The 23,963-nt window shown below is 36.6% G+C and overlaps 8 protein-coding genes across 8 annotated transcripts; 3 read left to right on the forward strand and 5 right to left on the reverse strand.

The window, feature by feature from the left end:
• Positions 1-832: 832 nt before the first annotated feature.
• On the reverse strand, positions 833-2,422 carry EV154DRAFT_600688 (glycine cleavage system protein T). Its single transcript, XM_051607181.1, has 5 exons — positions 2,301-2,422; positions 2,047-2,219; positions 1,544-1,973; positions 1,303-1,483; positions 833-1,240 (listed from the first exon to the last, which is right to left on the reverse strand). Exons 1-5 carry the CDS (start codon positions 2,388-2,390, stop codon positions 912-914), a joined length of 1,203 nt encoding a protein of 400 aa, XP_051460052.1. The 5' UTR covers positions 2,391-2,422; the 3' UTR covers positions 833-911.
• Position 2,423: 1 nt separating this feature from the next.
• On the reverse strand, positions 2,424-4,317 carry EV154DRAFT_542746 (rab-GTPase-TBC domain-containing protein). The gene is made up of 4 exons (XM_051604539.1): positions 4,041-4,317; positions 3,618-3,976; positions 3,157-3,549; positions 2,424-3,086 (listed from the first exon to the last, which is right to left on the reverse strand). Exons 1-4 carry the CDS (start codon positions 4,273-4,275, stop codon positions 2,550-2,552), a joined length of 1,524 nt encoding a protein of 507 aa, XP_051460053.1. The 5' UTR covers positions 4,276-4,317; the 3' UTR covers positions 2,424-2,549.
• Positions 4,318-4,819: 502 nt separating this feature from the next.
• EV154DRAFT_439575 (histidine phosphatase superfamily) lies at positions 4,820-5,704 on the reverse strand. Its single transcript, XM_051596902.1, has 3 exons — positions 5,595-5,704; positions 5,417-5,526; positions 4,820-5,357 (listed from the first exon to the last, which is right to left on the reverse strand). The coding sequence occupies exons 1-3, from the start codon at positions 5,668-5,670 to the stop codon at positions 4,902-4,904; spliced, it is 642 nt and encodes a 213-aa protein (XP_051460054.1). The 5' UTR covers positions 5,671-5,704; the 3' UTR covers positions 4,820-4,901.
• Positions 5,705-8,503: 2,799 nt separating this feature from the next.
• EV154DRAFT_138439 (uncharacterized protein) lies at positions 8,504-11,147 on the forward strand. Its single transcript, XM_051594054.1, has 9 exons — positions 8,504-8,566; positions 8,624-8,741; positions 8,798-8,857; positions 8,921-8,967; positions 9,034-9,123; positions 9,196-9,346; positions 9,446-9,760; positions 9,821-10,885; positions 10,949-11,147. Exons 1-9 carry the CDS (start codon positions 8,520-8,522, stop codon positions 10,952-10,954), a joined length of 1,899 nt encoding a protein of 632 aa, XP_051460055.1. The 5' UTR covers positions 8,504-8,519; the 3' UTR covers positions 10,955-11,147.
• EV154DRAFT_416632 (peptidase M24, structural domain-containing protein) lies at positions 11,051-12,401 on the reverse strand (the record flags this gene model as incomplete). The annotated part of the gene is made up of 4 exons (XM_051595748.1): positions 11,051-11,335; positions 11,395-11,650; positions 11,705-11,993; positions 12,179-12,401. 4 exons carry the CDS (start codon positions 12,399-12,401, stop codon positions 11,051-11,053), a joined length of 1,053 nt encoding a protein of 350 aa, XP_051460056.1.
• Positions 12,402-14,910: 2,509 nt separating this feature from the next.
• EV154DRAFT_549760 (Alpha/Beta hydrolase protein) lies at positions 14,911-16,660 on the forward strand. The gene is made up of 5 exons (XM_051604887.1): positions 14,911-15,316; positions 15,371-15,506; positions 15,565-16,139; positions 16,188-16,250; positions 16,304-16,660. The coding sequence occupies exons 1-5, from the start codon at positions 14,957-14,959 to the stop codon at positions 16,406-16,408; spliced, it is 1,239 nt and encodes a 412-aa protein (XP_051460057.1). The 5' UTR covers positions 14,911-14,956; the 3' UTR covers positions 16,409-16,660.
• EV154DRAFT_439587 (Rab11A, rab family GTPase) lies at positions 16,661-17,923 on the reverse strand. Its single transcript, XM_051596903.1, has 2 exons — positions 17,216-17,923; positions 16,661-17,163 (listed from the first exon to the last, which is right to left on the reverse strand). Exons 1-2 carry the CDS (start codon positions 17,455-17,457, stop codon positions 16,749-16,751), a joined length of 657 nt encoding a protein of 218 aa, XP_051460058.1. The 5' UTR covers positions 17,458-17,923; the 3' UTR covers positions 16,661-16,748.
• Positions 17,924-22,718: 4,795 nt separating this feature from the next.
• EV154DRAFT_536974 (emp24/gp25L/p24 family/GOLD-domain-containing protein) lies at positions 22,719-23,377 on the forward strand (the record flags this gene model as incomplete). Its single annotated transcript, XM_051604179.1, has 2 exons — positions 22,719-22,835; positions 22,895-23,377. 2 exons carry the CDS (start codon positions 22,719-22,721, stop codon positions 23,375-23,377), a joined length of 600 nt encoding a protein of 199 aa, XP_051460059.1.
• Between the last annotated feature and the right edge of the window lie 586 nt (positions 23,378-23,963).

Consider the following 23,963-nt stretch of genomic DNA (forward strand, 5'->3'; position numbering starts at 1 on the left):
GGTTCGAAACTAATATTTTTGAAGACTAGTGTCAAGTATTCTATTTTACAGGGAGGACTTAAATGCACGATTAAATCACATTATGTCATGGCGTGCTTAAATAATCGCTTGTAAAATGTAAGCGAGTTTTAGTTCATCATTATGCATTCATTTATTATTCATTCATGTATATAAAATTTAAGCTTGTATTGATTTTTATTCTTGCAATAGGTACATCAAATAGCTGCGATGTCGTGGGAAAAAAAAACTCACTGTAAAATACTTAAATGCAAATCTTTTCAGTCTAAGCTTTCGAGTCTAGATGTGAAAATCATAATGTGTAATGACAATAATTTAATATTACTGAAAACGGCAGGTCTGTCTGGCTTAGATGGTTTATTCATAAATCCTGGCACTGATATACAAAGTCAGTGGTGAAAATCGTAAAAAAAATCAAAGTTCGTAAATTTTCTCCTTTTATACATGCACCACCCAAAGCATAATCTAACTCTAATCGTCAACTCTAATTTATAATTTGAGGTTGATCATTTCAACTCTATAAATAATTTTGTCAAAGTTTCTCTCAATAAGTCATATCAGATATTTACAGTCGCCTTTCTTTATCAGAAGGTGAGGAAGGCCTTTAGCTATAGTTTGATTGTATAATTGCATAGCCCCTCCCCCTTCGTTATTATCAGTGTCCATATTTTTTATGTTTATTCTTTTTGTAGTATCTAGCCGACCCCGTAAAAAAAAAAAAACCAAGGATTAAAGTTTTGCGCGCGCATGTATGGCTCCAATGACTCTTAAAACAAGTTATACCAGGGGGGGGGGGTGCGGACATGTAACGATATTTAAGAAAGACTTTTTTTTTAATGTGAAATAAAATTACAAAGAAACAAGAAGAAATGAAAATGGGATAAGAGAATGATCTATTTATGATATTGGGCCTCGACAAAAGGCATTTTGGTGATGACAGCCTTTTGAATCTTATTTCTGACCTTGACATCCAACTCAGTACCACGCTTATGTTGACCATTCTTGACATAACCCATGGCAATGTTCTTCTTCAAAACGGGGGAGGGACATCCAGAGGTGACAGTACCAATCACTTCACCTTCCTTGTTCAAAATCTCAGCACCATGACGTGCAGGAGCTCCTTCCACCAAAAGACCAACACGACGACGAGTAAGACCGCCCTTGATTTGAGGTAAAATGTGTTCGGCACCCAAGAAACCACCAGTCTCACGACGAGATTTAGCTATAGATTTAAATTAATTTACTATTTCATCCCATAAAAAAAGAAAGTGATCAACAACTTACGAATGGTCCATGTTAAGCCAGCTTCAACGGGTGTGGTAGTATCATCCAAATCGTTACCATAGAGACAAAGACCAGCTTCAAGACGAAGTGAGTCACGAGCACCCAAACCAGCCATCTCGACATCGGGGTGAGCCAACAACTTTTCCGTGATGTTTAAGATCTCCTCGGTAGGTACAGAAAGCTGATAACCCAATTAGCAAAAAGGAAAATCCATTGCACACACATACACAAAATCACTTACCTCAAAACCATCTTCACCAGTATAACCTGAACGAGCGACGTGACAGGGAACACCAGCCACATCCAAGTACTTGCCATGCATGAAGCTGAAATCTTGCAAGCTCTTACCGACTAAGCCTTCAAGTGCAGCAGCAGCTTTGGGACCTTGGAGGGCGATCAAGGAATGATCGGTAATGACATTAAAGTCAACATCGCCACCCTTGTTTTGAAAGTCAGCCAAGTGTTTACGAATATGAGCCAAATCCTTATCAGCACAACCAGCGTTGGAGACCACGTACAAGCTCTTTTCGTGTTGCATCACAATAGTATCGTCAATGATACCACCTTGTTCGTTGGTAAAGACAGACAAAGTACCTTGACCGATAGGCAAGTTTTCCAAGTCAGCTACGATCAATTTTTCCAGGAACTTTTTACGGTCCTTTCCTGTAAGACTATTATTTTTGTTAAAGGAAGGGGGGGGGAGGTCAATATTTGTTTGTTTATAAAAATAAAAGAGTAAGTTACCGAGATTGGAGCATGTGAGAAACATCAAAGATAGAAGCCTTTTGACGTGTGTGATGATGAGAGGCCAACATACCCATATTGGAGTATTGGACGGGCATAGCATAACCAGCAAAAGGGACCATCTTGCCACCATGCTTAACGTGGAAATCATATAAAGCTGTCTTTTTGATTGGCTAAAAATTTGATAGATTGAAAATTATGAGACCCGGCTGGTTTTTATTTTTTTATTTTTCCCAGGCTTTTTTTAGACTTACCTCAGCTGTAGTGGCAGCGGCGGCATAAGAACGCTTTGTCAGGGGACGAAAAGTGGCCAAAGATGAACGAGTAATGTTGGTAATGAGCATATTTTTTTTATTTTTTTTCTTTAAGAGATGAGAAAAAAGAGAGAGAGAAAAACAAAAAGAAAAAAAAGTAAGGGCAGGGTATATTTATAAACATCTATTTTTTTTTTTCAAAAACGACAAAAAAAGTTGACTCGGTGGAAGAGAGGTCTTATTTTTTTTTTAAACATTTTTCATCCATTTCTTCAAGTCCAATAATTTCTGATTTAGACTATATCGATCACTTTCACTTTGTGCGTACTTGAGCTTCATTTCAATCACTAATGTTTCCATATCAGCTAATTGATCTTGTAATTGCGCATTCTTTTGGGTCAAATCTTGATTCTTGACACACAGGATTGTCATATCAGACTGCACCTGGCTCTCGATCTGCCCTGGTATCACTTGTAAAACTCGTCTTAATTCACTTGCCTGTTGAACAAGTGCATCATTCTCATCATGCACGCGTGCTAACTCTAGCTTCTTTTCAATCAGTTCTTCTGCGACCAGCGCATGCTCCTTTTGACATATCTTGTTCTCCGTCTCAAGGCTTTGGTATTGCTCGCTTAACAATCGGTTCTTCTTTCGCAATGATTCAATCAGACTCGCTTCAGTGTCTGCCTTGATTGTCTCGATCTGGTAGTCTTTAGCAAGCTTTTCTAACCGTCTCGTAGAAATCTTTATGTCAAAGGATTCACTTAGCAGATCCGTGATATTGTCCTTTAAATAAATGTGTCAATTATTGATCGTTTTTTTCTTATGGTGGTATGTTATATATGTAAGTACTTACATTGTAAATAGTAAGCATACCATCTTTAAGGTACGTCACTAAAGACTCAAAGTCAAGCGACAAGATGGTTGACTGGTTCTTGGACAGTAAGGCCAAACCAATTCTAAAAAGACAGTCTACACCTTCTGTGAACAAGGTATCGTAGATACGATAAACAACCTTGAGCGGGAACTTGTAAGCAAACATGGTCAAGAACCATTGAGAGGCATACATATTAGATCGAACGCCTTGTTCCAAGAAATGACGATGTACATGAGGTAAATAATCTTGTAATAATCCATCGAATTGAAATAAACGTTGTCGTAAAAGATCGAGCTGAGGTGTAAAATGGCCTCTTAATTTATAGTTTTGCATTAATTGCACTAGGATACAAAACGCTTCCTCTTCAGGCATCTATTAAAAATTAAAAAAAAAAAATTAATATATTTTTGTTTGTATATTAAAAAAAAGGTGTACGTTACGTTTAAAAGCAAAGGACCAGCGACAAAAGATAAGCCCTGACAATAACCTACTTCAGGATCATACAAGGAATAAGCTTTGACGACATTAAATAACGATTCTTGACCAATCGCACTTTGAAAATAAGGGTGGTGAGGAAATGTACGATGCAAATCACGCGTAATTGCCTTTTCGTAGACAGACTCTTGTTTTAATAAGTGAATATAATCGTCTTGTAAGCCACTCTCTACTTTTTTGGCAAGCAATGGCCAGATAGTGCCTCTCAGTGCAGAGGGAATACCACGCTGCACTTGAAATGAGAGTAGCTTTATCTCTGATTGGTTGAAATTATTGAAGTCTGAAATCACTTTGGACCAGAATTCTAATGTAACATTTAATAAATCTATCCAGAGCAAGCGAGTTTTTTTTTTCTTTTCTTTTATTACCCCAATCAATGTCAGTTTCTTCTTCCTCTTCTGCAATTGTGTTGATTACTGGTTCTTCCTCCTCTTGATCTAAAGAGGGCGAAGATGATTGAATAGGTGGCGTCAGTAACTTTTCTTCTTCTTCAGAATCGAACGAACAGGCACTATCGTCGTCTGAAAAAGTAATTGCTGTAGAACGAATAATGTTTTCTTTTGTGAATGTTGGCTGTGGATATTCTGTATTTAAGCTTGTCATTTTTATAAGAGCAAATAAAAAAAAAAGAGAGAGAGAGAGAAGAAAAAAAAAAAGAGAAACAAGGAAAATTTAAATTTGATTTGACTATTTATAGGGCCAATAATAAAAAAAAGCGGGGCACGACAAGTTCCTTCTTTTAGTATGTTTTCGAGCCCCCTTGCATTTCTTTTTTGTGATTCTTTATAGGTGAAAGGTTCACCTTTTTTTTTTATTACGAAAAAAGATTCTTTATGACTAAAAACTCCCCTTTTGCCCTCCTTTTACATATATAAAAAAGAGCTTAAAAATCATGGTTTGGCTTTTTTTTCTTTAATTAGAAAATACTCGTGATCAAACGCTTAATTTGATTTTCGATTTCTGCCCAATCAGATGGCTTAGTCACAGACAACAACAACAACATGCCAAATGAAGGCACATACCTGTCAACAACCAGCCCCATATTTATCTCTCTGGACTCATGAGGGCTTATTTCATGCTTTCTAATGTGATCATTTGCCCATCAAATAATAGCAATAATAATTATATAAAAAAAAAAGGAGGGGTTGAAGTGAGGAAAAGGGAGGTGAATTTTATTCTATACTCGTGGATAAACTAGTAGTAGTAAAGCGCGAATTAGTAAGTATTTTTTAGACAGCTGGAGGAGGAGGTTGATTTTGATTAAGCAAATGGTCAGTAGAGTTAAATTGGATAATCATTTGATTGTGAATCTTGGTGATAGCTGTGTTTCCATGAGCCATAGGTTTAACAATCAATGGGTCTAATTTATATTCATTCTCTATCCAATAACTCGTTAAATATTTCAGTGGGCCTCCGTGCGTCACTACCAGAATAGACGATAGTTGCTGTTCTTGTGCTTCTGCAATCAACTTTTCGTACGCTGTAATAATTCGTCGCCGAAATACTTCCACACTCTCTCCTCCCTCTTGCGTAATAAATTCATCCACGCTTAAATGTTGTCTTGTTGACTCAGACGTCAGGTATTTGAGTGGCTTCCCTGAAAGTTTCCCGAAATCTCGTTCCCGCAATTGCTCATCGTATGCAATGCTTAATCCTGGATGGTGTGCCATGATGGCTGCAGCTGTCTGTTTATATATTATTTAGAAAAGACATATTGTGGCAAAGTAGAGAGTAGTTCACTTACTTGTTTGCAACGGTTCAAGTCACTGCAATATACTTTACTAAAAGGGTCGTCTTTTAACCTTTTGCCACAACGTTTTGCTTGTTCTCTCCCGTTTTTATTCAGGTCCGTGTCTACATAAAAGTCAGAGTAGTTGTAAGCATCAACTCCTTTTTTTTTTTTACTATTAAATCCTTCATACCAATTTGGCCTTGTAACCAACGTTCATTGTTGGCATCTGTATTCCCATGGCGAACTAACGTAACGGTAAAGCTCATGAGGCTAAAATTAATAATTAAAAAAGTGACTCACATATAAAAAAAGTGCCATCTTTTGTGAAACCCAACCCACATTGTTTTGCTTTATTAAGTAAAAATACCCGGTTACATCTATTGACGTAAAAAGCATTGAACCCCCTCCCTCTCTCAGAGACTGTTCTCAGAAGGTAAAGTGCTTTTTTATAACGCGGATACTTTTTTTTTTTTTCATGTATCGGGAAATATCAAGATCCGTAAAGAATTTATCCTGTTATACGTATACTGTGTTTATCAGCAGGAAAAAGCATTCCGTATGCAGCAAAAAGAAGCCTCCTTAAGATGCAAAAAAGTTACACGTTTCAAGAAAGTTTATTGTTTATTTTTTCTGAAAAACTTGGAATTTCTCAATGCCGCATCTGGAAATGTCTTTAAAGTATGTAGTACGGTGATCTATTGGTCAAAGACTCAATGCAAAGATGGACTGCAGCAAAAAAAAAAAAAAAAAAAAAAAAAAAATACAGGGAGACTCACAAAGAAAGCGTTGCTATAATGATATCACTAAAGTTTACTCACTCTTGTAATCGGTCGGCCGAAATTTCATAGTTGTCAAAAATGAGGAGGGCGGGCAAAAAGTAAGACGATCAGAAAACATTGATGCATTGTTTTATTATGGATTATTTCATATCCCGAATTAAATGAAAAGGGTTTCTTGTCTTTTACGTAGTTCATGGTCAACATAGGAATGATTAAACGCCTTGACCAAAAACGAAAACCAAACCCTGTATATGTACATTATCGTCATTGGAACAAAAACCTATTATTTTAATGACGTACATAGTTTTAATATTCCCAAGTGGCTCTTATTCATCCCTTTCAACTCCTCCTTTTAATCAAATTACTTGTTACTACTTTAGCCACACATTCAACTTCTTAAATTGCCCAGCCCTGATTGGTCCCCAAAATTATGTAGCTTGAATGTATATTATTTTATTTTCTCTCTATTTTTATCTTATAGGAGTCTAACCCTATAATTAGACGAGAATACTTAAAAACAAAAATCTCTAGAGTCTTCTCTCTCTCTCTCTCTCTTATTCTACTATATACGCCTCCTAAATAACAGCGCCACAATTTACCGATAAATATCGATATTCCAAGATGTATGTATGTCTCAATGTTTGCGACATCAGTCGGCAAATTCACGATAGATAGCTTTTTGGCACTTAAACTTTAGGTCTCATATCTATTTACAACGCATATATGAAAATGAGATTGTAATCAAACATAGCGCGACGGTGATGTGCTAAGAAAAGATATAAAATAATTGTGTAAAGCCGTTAACGCACGCCCGTTGGGATTTCGTTTTTATGATCTCTACACCTATTGTAAAGCCGCTATTTTATTAGTTTGACATTTTGGAATTAAGGCAGGCAAAAAAGGTTTTTGATGGAAATAATATGATAGTTTGCAAGACTTCTGATTAGCATTTACGCTCGATTCAATATTTTAAATGGGAAACAGCAGTCAATTTTGTCCAATTACAAAAAAAAAAAAAAAAAAAAAAAAAAAAAAAAAAAAAAAACGGAATCCTTCATTCGATTCTGCTTGGATACAGTCATAACAATAACTGTCTTTCAATTTGGGGTAGTGCTGAAATTACAAATTGAATAGGTTGTTCAATGAACCTTTGCCTAAAATAGAAGCATTTGCTAATAACCCCAGGCTTATGAACAGATAATCCCGAACTTTGTTCTCAGTGGTAACATGTGTCAATACTAGGAAAAAAAAACCCCCCATATGTGACTTTACAAGTGTAGAAAATGTCGGAAAGTGGTTGATTTTGTTGGGTAAAAAACAGGTCTATCTCAAGCAGATCCAATGGTGTTTTTTTTTCAAATAATGTTGTGTCTATTAAATAACTAAGGAAAGGTGGCGCTTGTATTGTGGGTTTTCTGACGTCTGATCTAATGGTGAAAATGCAAAAGATAATTACGATTGGTATGTTTAGGTGCAGGTAAGTAGAAGACTTTTTTCAAATCTACCAGACTCATTGGCAGGTGACAAGCATATCGTTCGGGCGATGTGGACTTTCATTTCTTTTTGATCATCCCTATTGTAAATAGGTTTAAGAAAATGGAATAAAACATTAAAAATAAAACAGCGAGCCAAAACTAAGATCTGTTGCGAGCACTTATGTTATTATTTGTTTGCGAATTTTAAGATTATTATGTAACCTGCTTATTTGTGGGGAAGTTTATTCTGTTAATTGGAGGTGGATTCTAGAATCTCTTCTTTGTTCCAGCTACAATCACTACAATTCTCAATATATCACGATATATTTCAGGCTATGCAATTTATTCAATGGTTAAACCTAAATTCACATAATCGATGTGTTAAAATGATGAGATAACCAATCATAAGCATGAGGCCATTTATGAACTAGGTTAAGGAGAAAATGCTCCAGATTTGTCAACTAAAATATGCAGCAAGATATGCTATTGATTCTGTCTGTATGGGAGGACATGAATTTGAATTACATACTCAATCACGAATAAATCATGTTTTATATCGAAAACCTATACTGGCTACATGCTAAGGTCCATGAATGCATATCTTGAAGTATGCGTTATGGTCACGCGTAACATATTTTTTGTTGATATCAAGTCATGTTCTTTATCATTGCATTAATTGTTAAACTTTGCCTTGGTTAGCTATGCTTCAATATCACTGGACGGAAAACGTCTGTCAAACCATGTCAAGTGAAGAGTCAGGAACAGGATTAAAAACGTCACATTTGGCCGTCACGCAAACCTTTTTTTTTCTTTTTTTTTTTAGTTTTAACTTTTCACCCTTCTCTGTTTTTTTATACAAACATGGTACAATTCGATCATAGAGCTGGTGAAGCACACATCAAACCTGAGTAAGACCACCATGTTCAATGTCACTCACAAGCACCCATGTTGACCCTTCAAAATAGGTTTAGAAAGGAACGTTGGTTTGACGACGAGAGGGCTGAACAAGTTGCTGAACTTCCACCCAACGACGATGCTGCTGAGGGCGAGCCCAAAGAAAGAAACAGTGGCAAGAAGCAAAAGGTAAACCACAGCGGTTTTATCTTTTATATATTCGTAACTGACCATGTTACATGTAGAATGTACGTGGTGCTAATAAGGGTCAAAGAGGAAAGAAAAGAATCGAAGATTCCATCAAGGTAATGAGGACCCTCTTCCTTTTACAAACATATGAGCTGATATTGATATTTATACGATTTTAGCTTTGTAAAGCAACTTCTCGTGGTGAGGAATGTGAATTCGGTACAGAGTAAGGGTTTTAGTAGAACTGGGAAGAAAACACGCATGGTTATTAAAGAAAAAAGGAATACAATAGTTGTCGTTTCTCTCATGATTTAGAAGCCTATTTGAAAATTAAGCCCGCAGATCTTGGTGACAGTTGTATTCAATTCAACCTCTTTGGAAAGTATGGATTTTTTTTTTTTTGGCAGTATTTCTTTAGCTTTGTGTGGGTATTGACATTTTAGTGCCGGTTTAGGTGTCCTTTTGGTTACAAGTGTCGTTACCTCGGTGCACATCTTGACAAGAACAACAAACTTGTCGTAAATGAAGAATTAGCTTCTAAAAACCCTGTATATACCGTTAATGGTATTTCAACTGGCACCCAAACTAGACTTTTACGTCAAAAGGTACACACATTCACATTCACATACACGCTCGCCCTCGCACACATTTCGACATATACACTCAACATTCGCTCTCACACACGATATTAATAACCTTCATAGTACGATTTCCCTAGAACCCAAGAATACATGAAAGTAGTTGAAAAGGAAATTGCTGACGAGCAAACATTCATGAAGAACAATGCTATCAAGAGAAAGGCTTTAGAGGATCCCGCTTTACAAGCTGCCCCAGCACCCACTGCCGAACCTTCAGCCAAAAAAGTAAAACCCGAAGTTGAAAGTGATAGTGAAAACGAGGAATTTTTCGATGCTGCTAGTGAGTTCACTCATGTTAGCACAGAATCAGCTGCTCCCGCCACTACTACTGCTATTAAAACCGAAAAGCCTATCGGTCCTATTGATACAGGTTATAAAAAGGTAAGATATGTTACAACAAAAGGCATTGAGAATGACTGATTAATTTGTTTTCGTGATTAGATCATCGATTTTAGAAACAAGACATACCTTGCTCCTCTTACAACTGTAGGTAATTTACCTTTCCGTAGAATTTGTAAGGAATATGGTGTGGATATTACTTGTGGTGAAATGGCTTTAGCTGCCAATTTATTAAAGGGTCAACAATCCGAGTGGGCATTAACCAAGCGTCATAAATCAGAGGATATTTTTGGTATCCAAATCTGTGGTTCTAAAGTCGAACAAGTCACGAAAGCTTGTGAAGTGTTAAATCAGGAAGCCGATGTTGATTTCATTGATTTAAATATGGGATGTCCTATTGATCTTGTGTTCAAACAAGGTGCTGGTTCTGCTTTATTGGATGCAAGAGGTCGTATGTTCAAGATTTTGAAGGGTATGCAAAGTGTCACAGATATTCCCATCACCGCCAAATTCAGAACAGGTATCAAGGATAATCAACCTCTTGCGGATCGTATTGTGCCTCGTCTTGAAGAAATGGGTATTGCCTTAAGTACTATTCATGGCCGTTCGCGTACACAAAGATATACAAAGAAGGCCGATTGGGAATACGTTGGTAAGATGAAGCATTTAACTCATACCATGCCTCTCTATGGTAACGGTGATATTATGAGTTTCGAGGATTATAACCACGATAAAGAGATCAGTGGTGTAGATGGTGTTATGATTGGTCGCGGTGCTTTGATTAAACCTTGGATTTTCGACGAGATCGAAAACCAACGTCATTGGGATATTTCTGCTAATGAACGTCTTGATATGATGAAACGATTCTGTAATTATGGTTTAGAGCATTGGGGTACAGATAGTCAAGGATTAAACACAACAAGACGTTTCCTTTGTGAGTGGCAATCATTCTTGTATCGCTATATTCCCGTTGGTGTGTTGGAACATCCTCCTCAACATATGAATGAAAGACCTCCACCTTATCAAGGTCGTAACGATTTGGAAACATTGATGGCAAGTCCTCTTGCTTCTGACTGGGTCAAGATCTCTGAGCTCTTACTTGGTCCTGTTCCTGATGATTTCGTTTTCGTACCCAAGCATAAGGCTAATTCTTTTGACAAGATTGAGGTAAAACATATAATTATTTTATTATAAACAATAAGGAAAGGGATACTAATCTATTTTTTATAGGGGTAAAATAAAGTGGGATTATTATACAGTATAGGGGGATATGATTTTGAAAATAAAAAATAAATAAAAAAAGTGTATCATACAAATTAAAAAAAAAAGTATCTACTTATTTTCGCAACAATATTCAATATCAACCACTTCTTTAGGTGAATTGGCTGTCAACACAAAAGGTTCGTCCTTTCCAATCACGACATTGTCCTCAATACGAATTCCAATTCCTTGATATTTGGCAGGGAACTTATCATCAAAGGGGATGTAAATTCCGGGTTCAATCGTAATAACCATGTTCTTTTTCAATTTACGAGATCTATCTAAATCATGTAAATCGTGTACATCCAATCCCAAATAATGCCCAACGTGATGAGGGTAGAGGATACGTTCAAGGTCCTATTTTAAGCAATTAATGTCTTTCTCTCCCTCGTTAACGCTGGATTAAAGAATCTTACCCAACTGTTCACATTGAAGCCAATATTTTCAAGTTCCTTCTTCATGATCTTGACAGAATGATTATGGATACCATGTAATGAGATGGTGTTTGCCTCAGTACAGAGTTTAATGCAAGATTTGTTGACATTTAAAACAACCTGATAAAGTTCTCTTTGGGCTTCGGTAAATTTACCATTGACAGGCCAGGTTCGGGTTATATCACTGGCATAGCCATTGTATTCTCCACCACAGTCCACCAACACTAAGTCACCATCCCTATATATCCTATTTTAGCTTTACGCTCCAAAATAAATTGGTGAGTTCACTTACTTTAATTCCATATCGTTGCGTACGTAATGCATTGACAAGGCATTGGGACCACCTGCAATGACAGGTACATAGGCTAAAATAGTGGATCCTCGTACTCTGTTCTCGAAATCAAATTTTGCCCAAAGTTGACCTTCTGTGGTGCCTGGCTCAGTCCATTTCATAGCCTCGACAAATGCTTTAGAGCTGATCAAACCTGACTTTTTCATAATTTCAATTTCCGTAGTACTCTTGACCATTCTCAATTCCTGAACCAGCTTACTAAGAGGTAACACAGTTTGAACCTTTAGGCCTATTGAAAATATGAATATCAAAAATTAGTCTAATTATTCAATAATCGATAATTATACAAAAGCGTATTTCTCTCTCTCTCTCTTTTTCTCTAACACACACACACACACACACACACACCCTGATTTGAAAGCGCCAATCGTTTTTTCTTCCACGAAGCAGGAAAAAAAAAAGAATTCAACGTACCCGTTTCAATCAACTTCTTGCCAGCCTCGTTCAAAAGAGTAGGTTGTTCTCCCGGACTATCCATAAAGATATTTTTTGCTGAACTAAGCACCTTTTGTAAATAACGAGTAAAGCCCGTATTTTCAAAAGCTTGATCCGCTCCAAATATTTCCTTAGCTCCTTCAATGCCAGATCGTGGACCATCCCATAACTCCGCACTAGGACTCTTTGGTGCGACGAACATAGTCTGTTTGTAACCACGCTCAGAATCGTCCTTTTCTATTTTTATCATATATCAGTTCCCTGTCTTCACTCCCAATTGTCTTCCATTACCTAAAATCATGGCAGCATTGGGCTCATTAAAGCCACAAAGGTACCAGAAATCCGTATTTTGATGAAATGGATAAAAGATATTGTTGGTCATATATCGGGTGCCATATCCCAAACTGACTACTACACTATTGGCAGGCATTGATTTCATCAGGTTGCGTCGTCGAGTCTCAAACTCTTCAAAGGCGATTCCAGGTGTCACTAAAGGTGGAGAAGGGGAGTGTTAAAGGAGCACAGTCAAACAATAACATAAAAATTATTTACCTTCCCCTTTCTTCATAATGTTGGGATGGGTGAATGATGTAGGTTGTCCAAACGAACGCTTATGTGTTGCTGGTACATGCTGAGAAGCAAAGCAACGGTAACTGGCAGAACGAGCAGGAATGGAACGAGTGCTTTGAAGTACAGCTCTTTGAGCGACTGAAATAAGCGTTATTACTGTAAACCTCTCCTATGAGTCTTGTGTATTTTACCTGCAATGGAGGAAAGTTTCAACAAACGAGAACGCAACATGAGAGAAAAGAGAAGGAAATGATAAAATCAACCTAAAAAAAATGCGGGGGGTTGTCATTTCTCGGATAAACTGTTGTATGGTATCACCTGGGTTGGAAACGGCGGTAAACTTTTCGCTTCAACAATAAGTACCAATAAGAAAGACTTGTTTTTTTCCTGGGGAAAAATGGCAATTTCCTTTGTCACGAAATTTACTGAGTTTGATGATAGCTGTTTCTTTGTTAAAAGAGTATGTGCATGCACGTAACATATTTCTTTAGTTCCTCGCTCAATGTTATATCGCCTAAACTTTATACATACATTGCATATCCAGAGAGCATTATTAATAAAAAAAGAAAAAAATACAAATACTACATTGTAGTTATTTTGCACTAACCTAGCAAGATTTGATGCTTTTGTAGATTATACTTTTAGATACTTATATCCTTCTGAACTAAATATGAACAAACATCGCATGTATTAGTTATAATGTATTGTCATATAGTACACATGCTGAGGAGACGAGGTCGTAATTATATAGTGTACATACGTTATTTACGTTGATGCTGTCAGAATTGAATGATTATCCTCTTATTTCTTTTTAATGAATGCAGTAATTTAAATATGGAATTTACCTTTTGAAATACACTGCCACTTGTATATCATGATCTTATTGCTATCGAATATTCTAAAAGAGTATCTTATTTCAAATGATAGATTGAATCGATTAATGTTAGACTTCTAGTATATTCGCCTTGCAGTAAGACTTCGAGTTTTTTCAAGCAATTACGCCCGAAAGTTGCTCATTATAAATAGATGCACCGTGTATACCTTAAATTCTTTTAATGTTTTTAGATAGAGTCTTCAAAGACATGTCTGTATGATCGCATGCTGTCTTTGATCACTTTGTTCCTGTAACTGCTATAATGCACTCATTCATCTCTTCGACGATTTTTCTTTTTTCCTGCCATGTACAGTTGGTTCAAAAACCCCAGTGTCCTTTCTTGTTCTATAGAAAACGATGCAAGTTTAAGCTTACTAATTACATGCCGGACTTTACGACAGTCATTGTTACTTTTGCGCATGCTGGATATGAGGTTCCATTGTAGATCGATAACATTTAGAACTTGTGTCAGGTCTAATTCATAGTTATGCGGTTAGTTAAAATGATCTTCATTAAATGGTCGGCCAAGATATCTTGACTTACGTTGCGATTATGTTCCGCATAATTATCTTGGTGTGACAAAATACCACTCCCGTCAAATCTATATTCATTTTAGCGAGAATATCCTTGCAAAACCATCATTAAAAACAATGAACTCAAACGCATGATTGAAAACAATACTATTAGAATGTGTATATAAATATACCCAAATTCAGTTTTGTTAATACGAGATGCTTCATTATTTAGAAATAAAACTTTACAGAAATAAGCGGTAACAACCGGATGCAGAATATCTATGAAGCTTGTTTTCGTCTTGGTTCCCCATATCTTTAAAGCCAAGCTAAACTACCCAAAAAAGAATCGGTTACCTAAAGGAGCGATAGCAGTATCGGATACGTATCACATTTTCAGTCTTCGCTTCTTCAACATGGGTTCCTAGTTGGCTCCAACGTGGCATGCTTGTCATGACTTGACAATATAGGATTATCAACGGTAGTACTAGAGGATGATTGCGAGGAAGGTTTGCGGTGATGTTTCTTTGAAAAAGTTCCAACCCGTATGATTTAATTTCATCAAGAGAGTGACCTGATTCCACAAATTTAGTACTCAACACTGCTCGTATAGAATGTATTTATAGTTGTTTATATCGATACCTATAGGGTAATGTAGCAAGGTTTAAGATTTGTGGGAAGATTACGTTTGCGCAGCAAAAATACAACTACTCATGACTGACATTTAAATTTATTTATAAAAAACTATAAATAACGCATAAATAACTATGTATCTCTCTTCTCTTCTTCAAATTTTGGAACATGATCACCAAATTTACTATCCCGGAACTTGACCAAAATGAGCTTCAAGAGAGGCTTTCTAACGCCCGATATCCCAACGAGTTGCAAGACGATTACACGGGTTGGAAGTTCGGATCGCCTACGTGGGCTGTGAAAGACATGGTGGATTATTGGAAGTCGGGTTTCAGTTGGGAGAAATCCAGAGATGAGATTAATCGTTGGCATCACTATCAAACGCCTATAAATGATTTAAATATTCATTTTATTCATGAACCTTCTTCTCGGCCCTCATCAATCCCTCTCGTCTTGCTACACGGTTGGCCATCAACGTTTTATGAATTTCATAAAATTATCGAGCCTTTACGCGATCATCCAACTCAGGTAAACATAAATAACATGCAAAAGACAAAAAAAAATAACTAAAATGAAATTTAGGCGTTTCACGTAGTCGTACCAAGTTTACCTGGTTACGGGTTTTCTGAGGCCCCGAAAAAATATGGAACTGGCGGAGTAGCTGCGTTTGCTGATGTTACTCATCAACTTATGCAGAAACTAGGTTACCACAAATACAGTAGGCTATATAAACTATTGAATCATAAAAACTATTACTTAAAAACAGATATATTTAGTGATTTATGGTACTGATTGGGGATCTGCCATTGGATCTAGACTGGCGCAAGACCATCCCGATCATGTTCTTGGATATTTTACCAATATGATGATTGCAGGTCCTCCTTTACCCACCCTTCAAAACATTTTCAAGCACCCACTTAAGGTCCTGAAATTTATGCTATCTATAGTGCTTGGATTTGGTTACATTTACGGTGCTGACTTTGCTCCTTTGGCAAACTTCTCGTTTGCTAATGTTGAAAAATATGAAGGCGCTGCGTATCGTGCAATCCAAGGTATGAGACCTTATACATTAGCCTATGGTCTAACTGATAGCCCTGTGGGACTGCTTGGTTGGATGTTGGAACCTTATCATGTATGGACGTTTCATACAGCTGAAGAAGAAACGCAAAATATCCCAGATACCATTACGCGGGATGAATTTTTGACCCAAGTTACGCTCTATTGGTTGACCAATTCTATGTCTTCTTCCATTCGAATTTATTACGAGGCAATGAGAGAGATGGGAAAGGCCCCTAAAATGGATATAAGAGTTCCGCTTGGTGTTTGTTATTTCAAGAATGAAGCATTTAAGGTATTATATACAAATACATCCTGAAGATGGAAAATTAACAAGCAATAGTTTCCTCGCGATTGGATCGAAGCCAGTGCTACAAAATTGATACAGTTTAAAACGTTCTCTACAGTAAGTACAACAATATGTTGACCCTGATGTTAAACTCATTATTGTTTTTTCAGGGAGGACACTTCCCTGCTCTTGAAGAAACAGATCATCTATTGGGTGAGATCCAACGATTTGGAGTTGCTGTCAGTAAGCAAACACAGAAGAGCAAAGATATTTAAAATAAAATGGTCGACTCCTTTTTCTTTTTGACATTTAAAACAATAAACGCTTTTTAAAATCCAGCGTAGTCCTTGATGTTGAATTTTGTAACAGATACTTGGTTATTTCATTTGCTAAGTAGATGTAAGAAGCGTCGTCACCGAACTAAGTCTTGCGCACACGAAATATCCTTGTTTCTCCAGAATCCCATCATCCTTAAACGCTTTTTAATAAGTCACACAAAGCCATGTCAATGTGGCCACAAGAAAAATATTTGTAAATGGGAAATGCTCATGACAAAAGATTGTTTATTAGTGGGAATATTTCGAGAAAAGGGTATTATTGTTGGAGTCATTTTTTTTAGCAAGCACAACTACTGGACTTGTTGCCTCCATTGTTGTCAGCAGGTGTACTCAATTGGATGGCTTGTCCACGCATAATTTCTGCCCTTTTATCATCCATCGTTGTTAATTTTCCAGACAGTTTATCAAAAATGTTGTAAATTAAAGTCTCAAAGGCTGTTTCAACGTTGACATTATCCAGTGCACTTGTTTCCATAAACATCAATCCATTCTTTTTTGCATAATCCATTGCTTCCTCTTGAGTCACCGCTCGATCCTTTTCCAAATCAGACTTATTTCCAATCAACATGATAATACTATCTGGATGAGCCTCATTAATTCTCAGTTCGTTTAACCACCGGGATATTCCCGAGAAAGAATCACGCTTTGTTATATCATATACAAGCAGTGCTCCAACAGAACCACGATAATATCTAATTAGATGTTAATCTTCTATAAGTGTCTGCATGAACACAAAATCAGTACCTTTTTGTAATGGAGCGGTAACGCTCTTGTCCAGCTGTATCCCATATTTGTGCTCGAACCCGTTTACCTTTAACAACCATGTTCTTAATTGTCAGGTCCAAACCAATCGTACTTTTCGAGGCAAAATCAAATGTGTCGTGAACAAAGCGGCCTAACAAATTGGTCTTTCCTACACCTGAATCACCAACTACAACAAGCTTAAAAACGTAATCGTAAGAGCTTTCATCTTCCACAGTAGCCATTTGGTGAAAACTTATATGGGGAAAAAAGTGGGAGAAAGGAAATCGGCCCAAAAAAGAATTGATAAAAAAAAAAAAAGTGAGAACGTCACATGCATGAATACGCTAAATTTCAAGTTACTGCCATTCCCGCCTCCCAAATAATCAACCAAAAAAATTGTTTAGAGCAAGCTGAATTTAATCTATATACGTCAAATGTGATCATTCAAGCGTATTATATTACTTTCATTGAATGGGGTTTTTTATACTAACAACATTTGCCTCAAGTAACATATACATACTATTCAAAACCGCATTTTACACATAAAAAGTATTTTACGCCATAAAAAACATTAAAGGCGGTCTCCCGGATGAAAAACAAAATGATGCACTGAGTTAAAACGAGCTCTTTCATGAACCAATTTTTATCAAACCGCCGTACAGCCTGATTAGTGAGGGAATCAACGGAATACAAATAAGAAGAGTTAACATCGACTGACAACAAAAAAAAAAAAAAAAAAAAAAAAAAAAAAAAAAAAAAAAAAAAAACTCGTTTAACGTTATCTTGGTGAAACATCATGCAGTTACATTTGCCTGTCAATATTGTATTTCATTATAATTAACAACTCTACTTATCTTAAAAGCGTATTCTTTTTCTTTCTTTACCTCTTTTTTTCTCCTTAAAAAATACGTACTCTTAAGATTTCGGGCAAAGTAAATGACGAACAGTAATGTCCAATACATGTCGAAAATTATACAAACAGCATTTTTTATTGTTATTATTTTTGTCAGTTTACTGAATTCAGTAAAGCTCTTTTCAATAAATATGGCCGTAATCTTGACTGTAAGTAGATTGTTTCCATAAATTATGGGCCTTCTTTAATTAAATCTTATTTCCAAAAGCAGAAGGAATCAACAATGAATATAACGTCTTTTGAAGCTCCACTCATAACACAATCTATAAATTATAGAAAAAGAGCTCGCATCGATATTTCTACCGAAACTCTAGATGCTGTGCCAAATGAACATATACATCAACATTACACTTCCAATCTAAAGATAAACATGGAGAAAGGGGGAAATAAACAGACTACTACCACTGTAAAAAATGCTTCTGCTACGAAAGTCGACTATATGGAGAGAGTGACAGCTGGCACAAACAAGTCTAATGGCCGTGTAATAGATACAACCACAGAAAAAATGTCTAAAGGTGTGACCAGTGTAGAAAAAACTACAAAAACTTCAACAACCGTGCCCAGAACTGAAAATATTATACCACGCGTTTCACCAAAACATGCCCTTCAAGAGAGACCTACAGCCACTTTGACACACATAACACCAACGGAATCGATGAAGACTAAGTCTTTAATAAAAGATACTAAAAGTATCTTAGGTAAATTTTTCTTATTCAAAAATATAATAGTTAGTAATGTGGTTTTTAATTCTTTGGGTAGATAAACACAGTGGCTCTACAATAAAAAGCAGGAGTAATTCCGCCACCAAAACTACATATTCGACCTCCTTTAAAAGTTTTACATGGCCCGAAATCATCAGCAAAACAATCACTATAAGGCCTTCGGCTTTTTATACAACAACTATTGCATCTAAACTCAGTAATTTGACACCTTTTTCGTTTAATAGAATCAAAAGCAATGAGAGATACAATGATCAAGTTTCAAAAACTATCAACACTATGACTCCACCTAAAGTTACTACTGTACGCGCTACAACCAAGTCTTTAAAACATATGCCATACAAATCAACGTCGCTTTATAATTCGACTAAACTTGCCACTGTATTTCATAAATATGGTAAATTTTTAACAAGTAAAAATACATCCGCATCTACAGCTTTGAGCAATGTAGACATATCAATTAACGATTCCAAAACATTAACAGCTCTATCGAGAAGTGGTTCATTGCACTATACTAAAAACGGCGATACTTTTACCACTACAACTAGAACTGGATCAAAACCAATTACAAGTCTGGCTGTTTCTAAATCATCAAAAGATAGTAAAGCCATTGCTACAATTACCATTATTCATGAGCCCGTTGTTACGTCTGATCCAGTATACACTATTTCTTTAAATGCGTCTACTTCGAGAGATATAATTTACAGTGTCACCAAATCCACAAGAACTGGAAGTCCCACAGTAACCAGCTCAAATAATTGTGAACATACCAGAATTTTGGAAGCAACCCATAGTTTGTTAAACATATCTACCGCATTGAGATCTCTGTGTACTAACTCTGAGGCTACCACCACTAAAGCTACACCCACAAGTTTCCCGGTAATCACTTTAAAAAGATCCTCTAACTCAGGTACTAGAATATCCTCAGCCAAAAACACTAGAAATTTCCCAGCTACAATTCACGTCTATCGTCCAATTGCAACAATTACAAATCATTTAACTGCGAAGGACATTTACTCGAAGTCATTTAAAATAACACCTGTTGCGATAAAAACTTCTGACGCTACCCTGACCAAAAACTCTAATTTAACCGCGGCTAGCATTTTAGCATTCACTACAGTAAATAATAGTATATCAAATACTTTAACAAGTAGTATTCCCCCGTTCATCGCAACAGGTCTGACCTCTCCAACAAAAACCACTTTTTCAAAAAGTAACTATTTTTCGACAAAAACTACGAGTTTTTCTTTTGCTGCTGCAAATGGCTTTTTTTCTGCAACCCCGGTATCTTCACATTCTATAATTAAGACCACAAAAACCGTTGGATCTGATACTAGTACGAAACCAATTTATTCTTCGACTATAACACCTGGCTCTTCTACGGTTGTATTTGACACCTACCCTTCTCCTACTAGCATTCTGTTGTCTGCTATAACAAACAGCTCCTCTCAAATTATAAAAGTACCTGATTTCTCTGCTGTCACAATCAGTGATTCCAGTACGTATACTTTTAGGAGAAAATACACTGCTTCCCCTAGCAGCACTTTTTGTAAAGGTCATGTTGGCCGTCCTATTGTAACTACGTCAGACATTTCATATGCCTCTATCATAAATGCACCTTCTATGAATGCAACCGATTGCTCGTTTACTACTATATCAGATGCTTTGTACACTGCTTCAACTGGTTCTTTGGGTATTGCTCCAACAACTACTACTAAAAATATACCATCTAGTATTAACAACTATTTTCTTACATCACCATCAACTACATCAAACAGTTTTATAACAGCTAAAACAACTTTTTATACCGTAACTTTTAAAGATTTCTCAGTCACCGCTACACATACGATGCAACCTGACAGTATGAAAGAGCCATATGAAACAACCAGAACTTATCCTACTGTTTTATCCTATAGCTTGTCTGCTGGAAATGGGCCTCACTCCACTACTACGACAAACAGCTCTATGGTTGTGCTTGCTTCTCCCACTGGTGTCTCTTCTAAAGAAGACTATACCTCAGACAATGAAAAAGTTACAATCCCATCAATCATTAAAATTGAAGGTATGTACACTACAAACCGCTCATTTACAAATATTTACCCAGCTGTATCAATGGTCACTTCTGCTACAGCGAATGACACTATTTCTCACAGTTATACCAGTCGTGCTGCTACTTCAAGCACTGTAATGTACTCCGAAAATAGTTCAACGGCGTATATGCATCTTCCGACCTTAGCGCACAGACCTATATTATCGGATACAACGATTAGTAACCCCACAACTAATGTTATTGGTACATTAACTACTACTGATACACTAGCTACTACTGCTACAACAACTACTACTGATACAGTAACTACTATTGATACAACTACTACAACCGATACAGTAACTACTGTTGATACAGCAACTACTTTTGATATAGCAGCTACTATTGATACAGCGACCATTACAGATACAAAATCTACAACAGAAACACAGATGACAACAGCTACGCAGGATAATACAATATATACATATAAATACGAAACCCTTTCATGGTTATCGCAATCGTTCTACTATAATACAAAAGGTACCACAACGTTTTTAGCGCATACAAAAACGCGTGGTAGTACCCAGCCATCTATGACATCAGAAGAATCTTGGAGTCAAGACTTGGAATCAGAAAATGAATCAGATTCTTCAACAATCAGTAATTCCTCGGAAAATGATAGCTCTTCTTCTGATACTTCTTCAGGTAGATCCTCCACCGAAGAAGTTCAGAACATTTTTGAATGTCCACAATTTATCACACCTAACGATGACGTTATTATTCCAGGTATGCTTTTAAATCTAAAGACAAACGGAGTCGCAGGGTTTATTAATTCAAAAAAATAGATTCTAGTCGATTTACGTATCTCAGAATCCTTCATCTGCCTTATGATGTTTTGCTGGACAACTCTATTATGTCTACAGCACTGGCTCAGGATATACCAATAGTGTTTAGCCATGCCCTTGCTATGAGTGCAAACAATTTCATTGTTATTTCAATCGGTAAAAGTAACTCCAGCATCAACGATAATCAGGCCCGAAAACGATCCGACGATCCGGCGGTTATAGTTACAATGGCAGTCCCGCCTGAAGTTGTAGAGCCACTTCAGACGTTAATAAGTACGCCCAATAGTAAATTGTATACTATGGGCCTAGGCCAGCTACCTACAATGATTGATCGAACGTATCCCGTTGCAAAAGAACTAAGTAAGTTAACACGTACCTGCTTGAACCCTTATTATAGCTATTAATGCGCCATTATTTTTGATTGATGTAGAAGATTTTAACCAACTGATAAGTAAGGAGCCTCCCTCGAACAGTAAAACGGAAAGTGGAGGACTACCAAGAAATAGTATCATTGGAATTTGTGTTGGCATAGGAATCAGTGTTTATGCTGCAGGTACTATTGCTGGTATTAAGTACTATCGTCAGCGTAAAAGCAAAAAAGAAAAGATAATGAAGGAGCAGCATATTATTTTTGCAGACAGCATTTTGTCTCCTATCACCCAAAGCTGGGTTCCTATTCCATATGAGAATCTAAACACCCGCACATGATATATAATATTACCTCTGTACTACTATTGTTATATATATTAAAAAAGCTATGCATTCAATCATACATTTTTAAGCGGATCCTTTTCTTTTCTACATCAATACCGAAAACAGGTTGAATGAGCTTGCATTGGAAGCCCGATAAAAATTAATTTAAAGATTTTGTGTTAAACACAAAAAAGGAGGCTCTTCTTCATTTCATTATTGTCGCGTCATAATCTATAGATTTAAGATGGCTCATCGTACATCTCTCTTGTCTATTGTGTTGGGTTTATTCCTTGCATATTTCATGTTTCCATCCGTAGTCGATGCAACTGCCTTGACCTACAACATTGCAGCAAACGAAAAGGCCTGTTTTTACATCATGAATAACAAACCCGGTAGCAAAGTTGGATTTTACTATGCAGTACGTACTGCTGATATTTATCTGGCCGTTTATGGATAGCATCTAATTTTAATTTGTAGGTTCAACAAGGTGGTTCATTCGATATCGATTTTGATGTTGTTGGACCTAACGGCGAGTCCATTTTGAGTGGCCAGCAAGAAAAACAAGGCGATTATGTATTCACTGCCAATCATTTTGGAGAGTACTCATTCTGTTTCTCTAACGATATTTCGACTTTTGCCGATAAGTTGGTTGATTTTGAGATCTCTATTGAAAACGATCCTCGTCCTCAGTTCACAAAGGACGCTAATGGTAAGGACCAGCCTGAGACGCTGACTGAAATGGAAGAATCCCTTTTGAGAATTTCTGGATCTATTACAAATATCGCTCGAACCCAAAAGTATTTCCGTACCAGAGAAAACCGTAATTTTGCTACTGTCCATTCAACATATACTCGAATCTTTTGGTTTGCTTCTTTGGAAAGTTTGGCCATTATCTCCATGGCCTGCTTGCAAGTTTTTGTCATCAAGAGCTTCTTTAGTACAAAGAGAGGTGGAGTCTAAATGCTAAATTTATATGAATTGATAATAAATTATACGGGCTCAGGATATTCCTGGAAATCAATAGAAACTTTATTTTTCGTTTCATTCTTTGTTCGTAAGACAACAGCCTTAACCAGTGTAACATGTCGAAAATAAAAAATAAAAGGTTGGAGGCCAGGTTCACCGGGAGCTATTGTGTTGAATAATTTAGACTTTGTGTGTATCGTGTGTTTTCCCCAGCATGGTGTATTGATTTGAACATCAGGAAGCTCACTTGTTCACAGTATATTTAATACATTCCAGGTACATCAATTTACTGCATAGTCCAGATAAGGTAAGATACATTGACTCATAACTAAACGCCACTTTAACCATTCTCATTTTTGGTGACCCTTTGTAAATGGCATCGCTCGAATTTGATTTTTGTATCACTTTGAATACCTAATGCTAAGACAACGGAAACGAACGATGTAAAGGCTTCCAAATTAATAAAAAAACGATTTTGACAAGGAAATTCTATTGAACTCGCTAGCCATTATTTGTGTAGATATACGGGTGATATTTCGATTGACGTACATAGGTGACCTTCGTACATATGCTCACTATG

This window comes from Mucor mucedo (genome assembly GCF_025094135.1).
Source record: "Mucor mucedo strain NRRL 3635 chromosome Unknown EV154scaffold_23, whole genome shotgun sequence".
Lineage (NCBI taxonomy): Eukaryota > Fungi > Mucoromycota > Mucoromycetes > Mucorales > Mucoraceae > Mucor > Mucor mucedo.